This window comes from Haliotis rufescens, unplaced genomic scaffold, assembly GCF_023055435.1.
Source record: "Haliotis rufescens isolate VD_foot unplaced genomic scaffold, xgHalRufe1.0.p SCAF_7, whole genome shotgun sequence".
In the NCBI taxonomy this organism is placed as follows: domain Eukaryota; kingdom Metazoa; phylum Mollusca; class Gastropoda; order Lepetellida; family Haliotidae; genus Haliotis; species Haliotis rufescens.
This window is the reverse complement of record NW_025964361.1, coordinates 2,777,497-2,793,608: the sequence shown is the minus strand read 5'-3', so window position 1 is coordinate 2,793,608 and position 16,112 is coordinate 2,777,497. Positions and strand designations below refer to the sequence as shown.

The 16,112-nt window shown below is 38.0% G+C and overlaps 1 protein-coding gene across 13 annotated transcripts in view; it reads right to left on the bottom strand.

Annotated features, from left to right (window-relative positions):
- Positions 1 to 15,892, bottom strand: part of LOC124139611 (C-Jun-amino-terminal kinase-interacting protein 4-like) — a 111,102-nt gene extending 95,210 nt beyond the window's left edge. For 8 of the 13 annotated variants that reach the window (XM_046506814.2, XM_046506816.2, XM_046506817.2 and 5 more), the window contains exons 1-9: positions 15,422 to 15,892; positions 14,177 to 14,297; positions 13,542 to 13,612; positions 13,268 to 13,362; positions 12,454 to 12,713; positions 4,527 to 4,766; positions 3,578 to 3,668; positions 1,864 to 1,946; positions 393 to 428 (exon numbers count right to left, since the gene is read on the bottom strand). In XM_046506814.2, coding sequence (XP_046362770.2) covers positions 393 to 428; positions 1,864 to 1,946; positions 3,578 to 3,668; positions 4,527 to 4,766; positions 12,454 to 12,713; positions 13,268 to 13,362; positions 13,542 to 13,612; positions 14,177 to 14,297; positions 15,422 to 15,709 — 1,285 coding nt within the window. In that variant the 5' untranslated portion in view covers positions 15,710 to 15,892. The remainder of the gene's footprint in view (positions 1 to 392; positions 429 to 1,863; positions 1,947 to 3,577; positions 3,669 to 4,526; positions 4,767 to 12,453; positions 12,714 to 13,267; positions 13,363 to 13,541; positions 13,613 to 14,176; positions 14,298 to 15,421) is intronic. The other 5 variants (XM_046506818.2, XM_046506822.2, XM_046506824.2 and 2 more) reach the window with 3 other exon arrangements.
- Between the last annotated feature and the right edge of the window lie 220 nt (positions 15,893 to 16,112).

Here is a 16,112-nt window from a genome sequence, read left to right as displayed (position 1 = left end):
ATGTGGCTAATGAATTCCAGTTACACAATTTTTAGACATAAGCCTGGGTGGGGGCTTAATGTTCCTATAGCCAGCCCCAACCCAGGATACAAAACATTCCTGCAGCACATGTTTATTTAATTGGAAGGTTGTTAGGTCAGCAGATGACTCATGGTGCTGGTTTTGCAAGGATATCAAAACTCATGTTGGAAATATGTTAAGTGTCAAATCTTAAGATTAGGGAGACACTCCCACAGCGGAAACTGAATGAACACACAAGAGAAACATCAAAGATGGCGGCTGCTAGTTGACTGAAACAGGCAATGAGGATGAAACAAGCAATATAATACAGCTATGAGGGACAGAGAGTTGCAGGTCACATGACCACGTGACTGCTGCATGCTGGGACTCACCGGAGGAGGCATACTCAGCTGGGTTCACCTCGCGGCCTGTTGTTGGGCAATGTCATATTACATTCCGTCAAACAAGTTAGTATTACTGGAGCAGCCTCTTGCACAAACAGTCTTAGCTACAGACCTTCATTTAACCTGAACATATATCACTATTACCCAATTCAGTTTGAGCTGATTGAATACAAATATGCATGAAAACCTATTTTTTTTTAAAAATAGTAAAACACGCTTAATTACCCAATGTATCTTTTTCAACTTATGCAGCTGTCTTTCTTTACAAACCTTTATTACTGGATCAAATGAAAGGCATGAAAAAACACCATGACTAATCAGCGGTAGAAACTAACAATTTGGTCCACTGGCCCTTATGATAACATATAGCAAAACCCTTAAAAAAGGCACATTTCTACTAGACTAATGACACCTTACCCATTGCGCAGTTTGGCAAGGACTACAGGACTAGTGCCAATTTCTAACGTTGCTGTTTGCTTATTGTTAATTAGACACGTGTATCGCTGTTGTGAGTTTATGCGGCATGTTACACATTTCGTACAGCCCATGAACAGACAAATTAGAATTCGAAAGACAGCATTTAAAGCCGATTTTTTTTTAAAACTATCTATTCATTGGTTTAAAATTACCCAAATTGACAGCGGAAGAAACTGACATTTTGGTCCACTAGTCCTTATAATGATAATATATAGCAAAACTCTTAAAAATCGCAAATATGTACAAGTCCTTATGATACCTTAACTATTTGGCAGTTTGGCAAGGACTATGGCACTAGTGCCAATTTCTTACCCTGATTGACTGGACCCAAGGGAGTAAAACTATGTTCAATACCCCAACAAACTATCAATACCCAATGTGAATGATAACTTGTGAACAAATAATCATGGCTCTAAACACTTTCAGGTGCCCTGTAGCTATCTCATTATGACCATGTCTGATTGGGATCAATAACCAAGACTTATTTGTGCAAGTAGGCGAGGTATGTATGGTTCTCGAATGAAAATAAAGAATTCAGACAAACATAATTCATATCACAATTTGAATGACATATGATCAAAAAGGTTTGGGGCTATTGTGAAAACATCCCAAAATGGCACAGGTCAAGATGAATGTACACTGAAGTTTCAAGCAGATGGTGTTGTGACAATTTGTCTTTAATCAGCACACTTACAAAACATTATCATAAGCAGACGAGACAGAGTCTGACGAGTGCTGCAAGTAGACATCACAGAGAACCACACATAGTCCTAGGTATGTAAAAATCTTCAGAATCGACATGCACAATAGCTGTGTCTCAGACAGATAGTCTTAGTGTTTCATTCATGCAGATTGTCATACAGTTAGTTTGTGTATCTCATTACTGTTTCAGTTGCAGCACAATGCAAGGAAACAAACATATTCCTGAATTTGCTAATTAAGTTTTGTGAGCTGGGCAACCAGCTTGATGTTAGTGTCTCACCGGTAATATCAGCACCAAAGTCAACTTCAGCAATGTCAGCTCCCTCACCAGCAAGCTCATCAAATATAGTTTTATCATTCCTTCTGAAACAAAAATTGTTCTTGTTCAAGTATATTTCAGACTTCAGTATGTTATATTGAGTCCAGTCATCAGGTTCATTATATCACTGACACAACAAACCTGCACAAGTATGTTAACATATTTGAAAATTAGAAGATAATTTTTTTCTGAAATCAAAATATTCAATATTAATGTCATGTAATGACTTACAAAAGTCCACAAGTGAATGAGTGAGTGAGTGAGTATGGTTTTACGCCGCTTTTAGCAATATTCCAGCAATATCACGGCGGGGGACACCAGAAATGGGCTTCATACATTGTACCCATGTCGGGAATCGAACCCGGGTCTTTGGTGTGACGATCAAACGCTTTAACCACTAGGCTACCAGACCGCCCAACAAGTGAATGAGTATGTTTTAAGTCGTGTTCATCAATATCCCAGATGGGGAGACACCAGAAATAGGCTTCACACATTGTACATGGTGTACCCCCGTGGGGAATTGAACCAAGTTGTTGTTTGTTGTTTAACACCACATTCCACAATATTCCTGCTATATGACAGTGGTCTGTAAATAATCAAGTCTGGACCAGACAATCCAGTGATTGATATCATGAGCACTGATCCACGCAATTGGGATACGATGACATGAATCAACCAAGTCAGTGAGTCTGACCCCCGATCCCGTTAGTCACCTTTTACGGCAAGCATGGGTTCTGAAGACCTATTTTTACACAGATCTTCATGGGTGGAATTGAACTAACGCCTTGGCCAGACGAACATATGCTTTAACCACATGGCCTCTTCAAAATAAGTGGCTGTGTGAATGGAAATTGATTGTCACTGCAAAAGAGCCTTCCAAGATTCTACACATCTGTTGTTAATTTCTAAAAAGGTGAGTGAGTGAGTGAGCGAGTCAAACCCAGCTTCCAAATCTTTGTTAAATGAGATAGCCGGGGAAAGCAGAAGTTCAGCTTTGGTTGCCCACGGACAACTCTTAAAGTTGGACATTCACTTTTTGATAAAACGTTTGTAATAAGTTCTACATATAACTTTGAAAAAGTGAAAACATCGCGAGTTTGACTAATCCAAATGCAAATAGCGTCTTGTTAACTTCCTCGTTAAGTTAACTTCCTCGGTTGCTCAAATCCATTGTATTAATAAAGAAGTCATGGCAGGTCGCACTGGCTGCTCAAAACATGGCTTTCATTTCATAACAGCCTATCAATGATGAATTCATTATACGCAGGGAGAAAATCCACAGAGAAACGAAATCGTTGTGGGTTTAAAAGATTTTTTTGTTGTTGGTAATTTGGCAAGGTAGATTTAGTCTCCAGACTACTTAATTTTACTGCTTACTATTCATTTTGATGTTTTCACACCCTTGCAAAGCATTTCAGCCATGTAAGCTAAATGTAGGAAAAAAAAACAAGTGACACAGATCAATTATGTCAACCACTTTGATGAAACCTTGGAACATAAGTACAGAGCTGACGGACCAATGACCAAAATAGAGACAAATCTGTGAGCAGCAGATCCTGGCACGGCTAAGGGACTGAACTCTGCACAGCAACTTACAGTGCCTCAGATGCCCGTGACTCCATGCCCCTGCTACATGGAAAATTAGCTCATGTAACGATGCTCAAAACTCCCTTACCTTGAAGCTCTTTTGGAACTTGGACTACCAAAAGAATCATCATCTAGTTCTGGTGTAGAAGCAACTATTGATCGTAAAGTTTCACCCAAACCTGAAAGAGGAAGGTTGTATGTCCTCAAGTTCACATTAAGCATTACAATACAGTATCATTCATGTTTGCAAACCTTACAGTTCTCACATTTAATAAGACAATTCAGAAAATATGTCACCATTCACACACAAAGCTGAACCTGGCTCAAGTCAGATGACTTTTAAACACAAATGAACATGTTTTGTTACAAACTTCAAATTTCAAACTACTCACCAACAGGTTGAAAACCAAAGAAGCAGCATTAAAAGAAAGTAACATTGTTTTGTTAGTTATCAATAAGACAACACATGTTCAAACATCAACAGCTGATTAACCTCTGACTAAGGTGCAGTGAAAACAACACATTGCAGGATGACAGAAATCTGAGCGACCTAACATGGACATACTGACATACTGTCATTGGCCCTTTCATAGATCCTGGAGCAATGTTAACCCTTCAGACTCAAGGAGCAGGACTAAAACTTGTATATTAATTCTAGAAAAGAAAGAATTAACAGTCCTGTGACTAGACATGAACTATCAGTCCAAATTTTGGCTTCAGCTCTCTTCTTCGAATTTTAATCTAGATTTCCGTTTGGCTTGTATGATAAGATAGACGATGTTTGAAGTTTCCTTCCATCAACGTCCTGGAAAATTAACTGATCTGAAACCCTTGGTCTCTACTTCAGATCTGAACCTGTCACTCTTTGCAGTTGTTTTCACTGTACCTCAGTCAAACCATGTAAAGCCCACTGCCACCAACACCCTCAACACATGTAGCTTCAGCAGCATGAGACATGACCAGCAAGACACATGACCAGCATGACACATGACCAGCATGACACATGACCAGCCACATCACTCCCCTCCCCCACTCACCCGATGGTAAAGAAATAGGGTCTTCCTCAAACGTGTCTTCTGATATTAAGCGTTCGACACCCTTGTTCTGAGTATGAGGCAGTTGTTGAGAGACACTACTGTCAGGATCACTAGACACAGTGTTATCTAAGTCTCTATCACTAGATACTGAGTTATCACGGGAACCTGTCTTTCTCCTCAGTTGGACTGGCGGTTCCTCGGCGGAATCGGGGGTTTGTGACTCGGGGGCGGATGATTTTTCTGACGAGCAAACAGCAACAAATGTACAAGCAAAATAAACAAAATGAAGACTGATTTGAACTAAACAAACAGCTCCCATACAACAAGTTTATAGTAAAAACAAAATAACGGATGGTTGGTAAGAATTATACAGTACAAGAAAGGTATTAGTAAGTAAAGAAGGTAGGAAGAGGTAAGGGATAAAAGGGAGAAGAATTCAGGGATGGTTATGGAAATGAGTAAATGAACGACAAATGTGATGACAAAGAGAAGTGAGAATTTAGAAAAAAATCTGCTGTTTGCAATTATCAACAACTACATGAAGACATTGTGCATCATAATGGCACAGCCTAATCTAAGAGAATAAATATTTCTTAAAACGTGACGGTTTTGTAGTTGTTCTTGCATGTAAGTGAGCAATCAGTTGGAAGCAATGTCAATTTTTGTAATTTCGCAATGAAGGGCAATGTGTTCCCGAAATAAAACCTACATGTGGATCCCATGACCATTCAGTCAAATCATCAAAGGTTTTATTATGGACATAAGCCAAGATTTGAGGATCAAAATGCAGAAGTGGTAATTGTGATTGGTACTTGAAATAGCAGCAGTTATGAACAGGCTCTGACTTGAGGTAGAACTTCATGACAGATCATCCAGGCATGGGTGCCAAATGTAAAATTTGTTCCCAGTGATATCGATTGGGAGGGCAGATCAATGGTCGCAATGTGTGAATGACATGATTCAGAAGACCTGACCAAGATTGCAGTACATTAAACAGACTTTATATGGTGTAATTACTATTGTTTGAGATGTATATAGGCCATAACCAAACGCCAATAAAAAGTGGCTGCTTCGTGGACATAAACCCCATGACAAGGTGTGCCCATCAACACCAGTCAACACATGTTTATGCAATACTCATTAAACTTTTGACACTTGCTACACAGTACCCAAACTGCAACAAACTATTACATAAGGAACTGCCCCATGCTCTGAGTGTAACTTGCTACCAACCAATCATATGTGATTTCTCTGTCATGTGACCTCAGTGGAGTAAAACAAGCCAATCAATGACAGAGGTCAGCTTGTAAGTGAGATGTCCAATATGAACTAGAGTGACCACAACATGCCTGTGTCTGGACATACAGTGTACAGTGTCTGGAGTAGAAATTCAGCCTGTAGACCTTTTATGACGTGTAAGGACATATTTCAAAAACAGTCCCTTTTCAGTGTTTCTGTGTATCCAATGACAGATTTCTAGAAATCAATGATCAACTGCAGTTCAAAATTTAGTTTATAGGAAATGGCAATGTTGACGTTAGGAAATCCTTTTTTGTTGATAATCACTCTTCTCAGGGATCTTTAAGGGTTCAGAGTGCGACAACAATACTAAGACTAATAGTACTTTGTAACAGTTTTTATATAGTTTTTAAACATAATTGTTTATGATAGTTCGCATCTAGGGAAAATAGAAACAAAAATGGCTGTCAGGTATATATATTTTCTTTAATGTTCCACAAGACAATCATTGAAGCAAAACATTCCACATGACCAGATACAGCTGTTCAAATCTTAGTATTCGTCTTTCATATAATATGATCCTTCAGCTGTCATTAATACATATCATATCATATCTTGGACAATCTGGAATGTCTGAACCTGGTGGAGACATCGAAATGGCCCTGTTCGATAAATCACTGATCATAACATGTTTAGGTCACTTGAAGTGAACAGGATTGGGGACAAGTTCTTCCAGCTTAGATTGCCCTCTCACAACATCCATGACTAGTTAGCACATATAAATCCCATAACTTCATATCAAGTCAACTATTGTAAACTCAAGTGGTAACATCGGTGCACAGTTTTATTCTATCTTCTTGCCGATTTAGAGATTTTGTCTGAGATGATGGCTTTGCTATATGATACTGCGATGTTGTTATGCTGAATGTAAATAATAATGTAACTGTAGTTATGGAAGATAATCCAGTAATTAAACACTTACAGAACATTAATTACCTTTAATGCCAATTATACAATGTAAGCTATTTCTCATGTCACTATCAATACATTGCTATTTGTATATGTATCATGTTTGGGAGAGGCACTCAGATAAGCAAAATGTGCTTGTTTGCCAATCCCTCCACTTTATGGAAATAAATATGTTTATATCAAGTGGTAACATTCAGTTACCAATTTGGATCCACCCACTTGAGCTATGCAACTAATACATGAATCACTGAAACACTAATGCATTCCTATTTTGTTTCATATCAATGATGTCTGTATGCATCTCGTTTCTGGAAACCATATTAATTTAAAAGATATGTCCCTATGGCAGTATTAACAGGCTTCATCAGATTCACTTAATTACTTCATACTTCTTAAATTAATATAAACAATATGTACTAATAGATGAACAGAAACTGCTGGTTCATTATTCTTTCAACAACAATAGAGAGTGTCGTTTCTTTTCTTTAAAGACAATAACAGAATTGTTTTTTTAACTATCATCACATGAACAGAAAATTGTTTTTTTTATCTATCAACACATGAACAGATTTTTGTTTTCTATAAACGGAATGTGAGTTATTATGCAGCTTGCACCTCATATAGGAAGAGTTCATAACAAAAGAATTGTTCAAACTACCCAGTGGCTGTGATTCCAATCCGGACTAGTGAGCAATGGACTAATCAACTCCACTAAGTAATCAGCAGGGGACTGACACCATAAGCCTAATTGTACGCCTTGCCTGAGCATTAATTGTTTATAGGGCCTATACCACAGCTTGGAAAACCACGGATACCAAACCCCCTGGGATTATTTCCCAGTTTATTACAAACCTCTGAGGGTGAAGGCATTCATCAGTACCAAACCTCACAAAGGATCATAAGGCCACGCTTTCTGAATTTTATGTTTCACAGATTTATTTCAGCTTTTCTACACAAGGTTGGTCGAAACAAAAATAAAAACAAATAGCTTTGTCAATTATTTATTTATTGATAGAAAGTAATTCTGCTGTGGAGGTAAAACTGCAACTGGTTTCTTGAATCACTGACAGTGATGAAGACATAGAATTAATTTATAACATGTTTAATTGTATAAGAGAGTCTCCATTACTAGAGGGAGACATACAAAAAGTAATTATTTTTATGTTTAAATTATTTTTGGACCGGCCGCTTTTCAGTAGGGGTGGCGGGCCCGTGAAACGGAAAATAACCAATGTGTGGCCTTATGTGATATATTTGACCAATGATGTATAAGAGTTTACTTCTAAACTGGAACCCTTTTAAAGTTTGTTGGACTTAGCTTATGTAAACTCCCTATCTATGACAAAATTCCACTTTCTAATTATCAACAAAGCATATACAACTCACAAAAACAATATCTACAATACATATCTAAAATACCCCAAAGTTTAAACAGTCTGCTTAACTTAAATCACTAAAACATTATAATACACCTATCTGAATTGATGTAATAGAGGAGTTTTGAACAAGGAAGCAATTGGACACATAAACCAATCATTTTTAAAGGGAAAATCCAACATACAGCTACAAGTTCCTCTTCTGAACTTATCAAAGTGTATTCCCTTTGGAAAGAGGATATGTATTTCACTGATAACAGGACCCCCAAAGCCAAATTGGCTTTAATATTTAGTTTTACAGCATATAATATAATATAATATTTAGATTTTGACTGTATTTGAAGGTAGTGCCACGAATATTAGCTAAAGATAAATGTTCCCAGGTTTGAATTTGATTGGACTCCAACAATTGTGAAGACAACTCACTCAACACACACTTTTCCAGATGCTCTGAACATAATCTCAAGTATCTACCCCAAGATATCATGTGATATAGCAACTAGTTGCCATCCATACAAAACTGTTATGATCACCAACTTTAATATCATATTCAAGAACAGGGGTTCCTATGAGTCTGAACACCCTGTGGCAGTCAAATTTGGCCCAAATTGTGTACTGTTTTAAAGAATTTCCTTCAAGTCTAGAATATTTTAATATTGTTTGCAATGCAAAATGAAAACGCATTGAAGCCTTTTTCTCTTTATTGGTTTAAACATATTTAAATACTTATAACCTTAAATTGGATTTGTTTAATTCCAATTTGGAGTTTTACGGACATCAGTTGTAGACAAGGCTTAAAATCAGCCTCAGAGAACACCAATAAACCCCATCAAGGACTTGATAACAAAAACCATAATGGCCCCTACTGACAAGGCAGATTTACCAGGGACATGTGACAGAATCTCCAGCTGAGTTCACAGTGGCTGTAGCTCACACAGACATCAGTGGTCATGTGTCCTATCATTCGGCCCAAGCTGGGTATACTCTCAATCAATACTTATATGATTAGCAGGAAGTGGTAATTTATTAGTATCCTGTCATCAGGTCATGTTAAAGATTCCTAACACTCTGACAGTAACACAATCAATACAAAAAGGCTTCCCTAAAATCTCGTCTTAACTTCACAAAACCACGGGAACACAGAGGTTTTTGTTTAAAATCTATTCAATATATCTTTTACAAAGTCCAATAAAATTCAAACATAGAGTGCCAGTATTATGATCATGATGATACTGTGTCAGTATTATGATCGTGATGATACTGTGTCAGTATTATGATCATGATGACACTGTGTCAGTATTATCATCATGATGATACTGTGTCAGTATTACGATCATGATGCTACTGTGTCAGTATTACGATCATGATGATACTGTGTCAGTATTACGATCATGATGATACTGTGTCAGTATCATGATCATGATGATACTGTGTCAGTATGATGATACTGTGTCAGTATTATGATCATGATGATACTGTCAGTATTATGATCATGATGATACTGTGTCAGTATGATGATGATACCCACTTGAAATGAAAGCTGTCATGAGAACATCATAATCCATTTTTCTACAAATCCAAGACAATTTGTCCGAGTGATCTACTTCTAATGTATTTCTTACTAATGATTCAGACCTCCAAATTTCTTGATTACATCACTTGTAATTCGCCTTACTGAAATAAGTCTTACACAATAGAATGATTCCATCCTCAAAGACGCTTTTCTATTTCAGTCAGTTTTAAGATCACAGTATGTTGCCTGTCTAACAAAAGTAACATGCTTAATACCCTGATTGCCAATAGTTATTTAATTAACAAAGCAATTAAAAGAACTCAAATACATAGACTCATTACTAGACACTTGACTTGCCTTGGGTCATTAATCACACCACCACAATAGAACTAATGAGGATCACATCTTTGTTAAATGTCTATTAAAACATCATTAACTGGAACGGTGCTTTCACAGTACTCATCCCACATCAACTTATGAATGAGAACTTGGTACTTATAATGTCAGGCCTGGGGCAGTTCCACTAAAACCCTTTGTACTCGTAGTCCCCTCACACAGGGGATCACAGTATGCGGAACACAAAGAACAACTTAAGTAATCAAAGCTGCATCAAGATGACGTTTCAATTCCAAGCCATCTACCCATGTACTATCTCTCAATGAGGTCCTCATTTGTCAAAGCACTGTTCCTCTTACTAAGTATCAAAGACTGTCAAGACTTACGTCTTATTCAGTGATTAATGTGTCTTTTGATCTAAGTTTAGGAAGTACTGAGAATCTAATCCTTACAAACCATTGATCATGCAGGGTTCACAGAAGGAATTTTCTGACATGCGCCCTTTATGTGAAAATTTCAAATATTCCAGAGGTACACACACATTTGTCCATACAGTACAATGTTAAAATGCCCCATTGTATTGGATAATGTGGGCCTTTTTTCAAATTTAGGGGCAAAAAGCCCCACCCTATAATTATGCCTGATCATGTGTTGTAAATCATAATGACGTAAGGTAATGGTTTCAATGCATAAATGTATGCATGATTTATTTTTATGTTTGAATTATTTCATATCATATGTATGACATGGTTCAATGAAACAATATGACAGTGACAAAGAAATGGCAATAAAGGACATGCCAGTGATGTTACAACATGGACAGAATGATGATGCTGCTGCTGTTGATGCTGACTTCCGACAACTTATTATAGTTTATAAACACAGCACAGGAAATACTTATTTTTAAAAAACGACTAGATATCACAATACAATGAGTAATGAAAAGAAAACAAGAAAGATCCTAGATGGGCAAAGGTCTATTTGATGGCTGAAGGGAGATTCTGGAGAAGAGAGGAGTCTAGGAATATGGAAAAGCAAGCACTGGTGACCAGGGAGGATGAGTGAAAGAAGAAGTGGATGAACAAAGGAGAAAGATGAGTGGAGAGAGAAGTTCAATGACAATGATAACCATGTTCACACAATATACAACAATTTTTATTGAAATGAATCTTTAAAAAAAAGATAATTGACAACATGCATCCCAAATGGGACATTTACCAGCAGATAGAATCCTTTTCATTTCTGAAGTACATTTAGTTTACCATCATTCAAATGATATGGTGATGATATGGGACTCTATCTGCTGACAAATATACACAAGAAGATGGAGACACAACACTGCAGAATCCCCCCAAAAGCAGTGCCAAGGGTCGGAGTCAAAACAAATTAGCACTATAAATGGCTGAACAAACCAAAAGGAACTGTTCAGTTGTCAAAGTCAAATGCCATTTTCATATAGTTCAAACAAATCGAGAATGGACAAACCAAATTCGTGATGCATTTTGTCACTCACTGGACAGAAATCTCAGCCCACTCAATGTCTTTTATCAAGTAAACCCTACTAATGATAAGTCATTATGTAGACTAAAATCAACCAAAAAGAAACCAAACCAGCAGCCTGGGCCGGTAAATATGGCACAAACTTATCATGAATGGTGTATTTATGTAAATGCATCTGACTTTGACATATAACCACAACTTAACCAGGAGTCACAACACATATCTCTTGCTTCCAAATAAAAATATGACAGCTGAAAATAAATCAGATCACAGGAACACAAAGGAAATGTGTTGTGGCTTCATAAAAGCACTACAAAGGAACATTAACCAAACGTGGAGAATACCTCCAGCTGCTCAACACTCAAAGCAAACACTGAGGGTGCACAATTCCACACAGGAGTATGCTGCCATGTGCTTTCACTACATGCATGCTTCACTCGATTAATCCGCTTGACTGGTTTATAGCTTGTACCAAAACGCTTGGGACGTTTAGCGGTACCAAATTTGGAACGTGTAGGGGTCTTGTCTTTAGAATAACTAGGCGACCCTTTAGCCGATTTGGGGGTTACCAGTTTGTTATATGTGCTTGTGAATTTGGGCGAGTTTGGTGTACCAAGTTTGTTAACCGTACTTGTGATTTGAGCTGATTTGGGGGTGCAATGACTGGTAACTGGACTTGTGAATAAGGTGGAGATTGGTGTACCAAGTTTGTTAACTGTACATGAGATTTGGGCTGATTTGGGGGTGCAGGTAACTGGACTTGTGAATAAGGTGGAGTTTGGTGTACCAAGTTTGTTAACTGTACATGGGATTTTGGCTGATTTGGGGGTGCAGGTAACTGGACTTGTGAATATGGCTGAATTTGGTGTACCAAATCTTTTTACTAAGCTTATGAATTTGGCTGAGTTTGGTGTACACACTCTACGTATCCCATGCTTTGGGGTACCGAGTTGCGGGCTATGGTTGGCGTATAGTGGAGTAACATGATTCCTACTTGTTCCTGTTGTGGTGCTTCTTTCGGTCACATTGATGTTGTCAGTCAGCTGTTCCTTGTCGTGGGTCATCTTGCCCCGGCCAGGTTCTGGGGACTCTAGGTCACTCAGTTCACTCTTGATGCTGACATTAGAGTCACGGCCACTCTGTGGTGACATCAGGTCAAAGCTCATGGGAGAACTGTCTGACTTTATGGGAGTCTCTCCGGATCCCTGCACGAACATACTCACGGGACGCAGAGATGGAAGCTGGAACCCACCCCTGAAAGAAATCCACGGTGGTCATGAGTTTGAGCATCACTAAATGGAATTTCTATGCAAGATGTTTGCAAATCATCTTAAGTAGTACAGCACTATTCCACCTAGCCTTGGTTGACAAGCAGTTGCAAGCAATAATACTAGCTTTAGTTTTGTTTCTTTGTTGTTTAACGCCACACTCTGCAATATTCCAGCTATATGACAGCGGTCTGTAAATAATCGAGTCTGGATCAGACAATCCAGTGACTCATGAGCATCGATCCATCCAATTGGGATACAATGACATGCATCAACCAAGCCAGTGTGCCCACCCGCCCGACCCTGTTAGTCGCCTCTTACGACAAACATAGTCGCCTTTTACAACAAGCATGGGTTGCTGAAGACCCATTCTACCCCAACCAACCATGTGCTTTTGAGGTATGCCAATCAGCCATGCCACACAAACAAATGTAAACATCTGACCCTTAACAGTTAGCTATCTGTCAGCATAGAGTATCTGGTAAGGGTAAGAAAGTAACAACACATGCATTTTGTTTCCACAATCTGGTCTGAACTTACTTAATTCTGGGGCTGTTTCCAGTCAGCTCAGACAATTTATCAGTTCCCATCAGGATCTTGGTTCTCTCCATGTAGTCCATGTGAGTCTTGAACAACTGTGAATATAGATATCCCTTTAGTGACACAGAAAATATATGAAATCAAAACAACAATGTTATTTTCACTTAACTACAAAAAGAATTTCAGCAGCACACTTAACATGTATAAGTGTTCTACTTGCATGCCAATCACATGTCAGAAAAGCAATTGAGATGATGTAATTAATGATTCCTACCTCGGTGTAACGTTCATGGAGTTTGTTGTACTCTTTCTTCATTTCTGATTCTTTTTCTTCCAATCTTGACACTAAAAAGCAATGAATAAGTAGATGAATATATATTCTGACTAACTGATTCCACAATTACAGTATCAGAGTATGAGCTCATGTGTAGACTCAAATCTAAACATGTATTCTGGAAAGCAAGTCATATAATATGAAATATTATCTTTGTCAATTATATTGAGTTTTTATAAAGATTTCTGGAGGTAATATTTACTGTATGTTTTGTTTTCTTAGATTACTGAAATTGGAATGTGTCATCTTAAAATGACAAGTGGCAAAGTCTTGATGCTGCATATCTTGCATTGAAACCTTCAAAATTATGGTTTAAGGTTTGCCCCAATATTATATGAATGTCCCTAACCCATTAATCTAAATATTCAACATTTGATTATGACAAGGAGTCCATGATGCTTATTACGATTAATCTGAAACACTGATGTCACACAGTTAATGCACTGTACATGTACTACTATTTTTCAAATGCACATCAAAACATCCAGCTATGCAAACCTTTATTGACATACAACAGTGTAACCATAGCTCATATTTGCAACAAAAATCAACAGATTACTGAGATTAATACTCACCATGATCTGCTGAGTTCTTAGACTTGAGTTCCAACATGCGGACAATGGACTCGAGGCTTTCCACTTTATCCTGGAGATCTTTCTTTTCTCCCTCCACAGCATCTTCCATCTCCAGATATTTCTGGAAAGGCACAAATATTGCAATAAGATCATGTCAACAATCAGTGCCAGACACATGTGAGTGACCCATAAAAATCCAGAAGACATTTACTAGACTCTGACTTGGGACATTTTGGCTAAACATGCTAAAAGTTGCAGAATGTCATCTAATTTTTTCACACGGGTGAAGGGGGACTAGACTTTGGCACTATTGCATCATGTATATATCTGCTGCAGTTAATGATTCTTTTTTAGTCAGTGTCTCACTTTCAGATTTGATAGTAGTAATAAGGTCTTGACCTATTAAAACTAGAAATGGGTTGCACTGTGAGCAAGTATTGTTTTATGCCACTTTTAGCAATATTCCTGCCATATCACAGCCAGGGACACCAGAAATGCACTTCACACATTGTACCCATGTCAGGAATCGAAACAGGGTTTTCGGCAATGCGAGCATACATTATGACCACTGGGCTACCCCCTGGCCCGGGTTGCAGAGTGACACAAAGAAGTGTTTGAAAATAACATACGCCTGTAGTCTGAGACTAGTCACATTCATGAAGAACCAGTGACATTTCCCTGTTGACAAGTTGGAGTTGAGTATCACTTTCACCATTCGAGAGATAGCAACACTGTGTAACTTTCTTTTATAAGATCATTTTTGCAGGCCTGCAGACTTCTAAACTTGCATTGTCGCTCTTTAACCATGATTACCACTGATTGCAAGGGTGATATAGATATGGCATTACATCTTCCTCGCGCCTAAGTAAAGGATAAGGAGGTTTGACAAGGTGAGCTGAACTCTGACATCACATCAAATGTAAACAAAAACTTGACCTTTAAACTGTACATTCACACTGCAGTGACTATCACTGTGAAACAGGTATAAACATATGTCATTATTACATGTGTCTTACAAACAAACATGGTATATTCATGTATGTTAATCAGGGTCATAGAAACTGGATGTCATTGAATGGAACGTACATGACACTTACTGTCATTGACATTTTACCTGTCGACCCATTAGCGATATAGCAACTGGAATTGTCAGTGTTTCTCCTTACTTCCTTGACCAAAAACAAAGGCATATTGACAAACTTATTAAACGTACTGGCAAACAAAGGATTGATTTAAATATCTCACCTGTTCTGAGGCTTTACGCAGCTGTTTTTCTCTTTCATATTGGGTCAGTAGCTGTTCATTATCGTCTCTTAATAGCTCACATTCAACATCACCCTCTTGTTTTTCGGAATAGGCGTTATCCAAAGCCTCCAGAATACCAACGATAAGTGGCATAAGTCCCTTTACCACATCTTCGTCGTACTTTTTCATCATACGTTCAAACTCCTTATAAATAGTCGCTGCAAGAGACGACACTTTCTCAGACATGACATGTCCTTCTTCAACCGTTCCGTACACCGTTTCAGCCATTTTGACGAATGATCAGATGATAAGACTGGGTCAAATGGAAAGATCAACAACGTTCCTATCAAAAAGATTGGGTTAGTCTACACCCCACGAGGGCCTGTGCAAAATAAAGGGTTGTCTCTTCATCCCCTCATAATTATTGACGTACACCATCCTCCATATTGCAGAAGCAAAATTTGTCGGTCATGTGACCGCGCATGCGCAGACGATCGTCGACGTATTAAGAACTATTATCTTTACAACTATTGTGTCTCTATCAATGTTAATGAGCCTTTGCAAATGCGCCAAGAAAACTATGCAAAGTGTGATATACGATTTATTTTCACAAGGTTTGTGTTTCTTCTGCATATATTTCCACCCCCATATTGCTGAATGGTATATGTCACGCGAAGATGTTTTTTTTTTA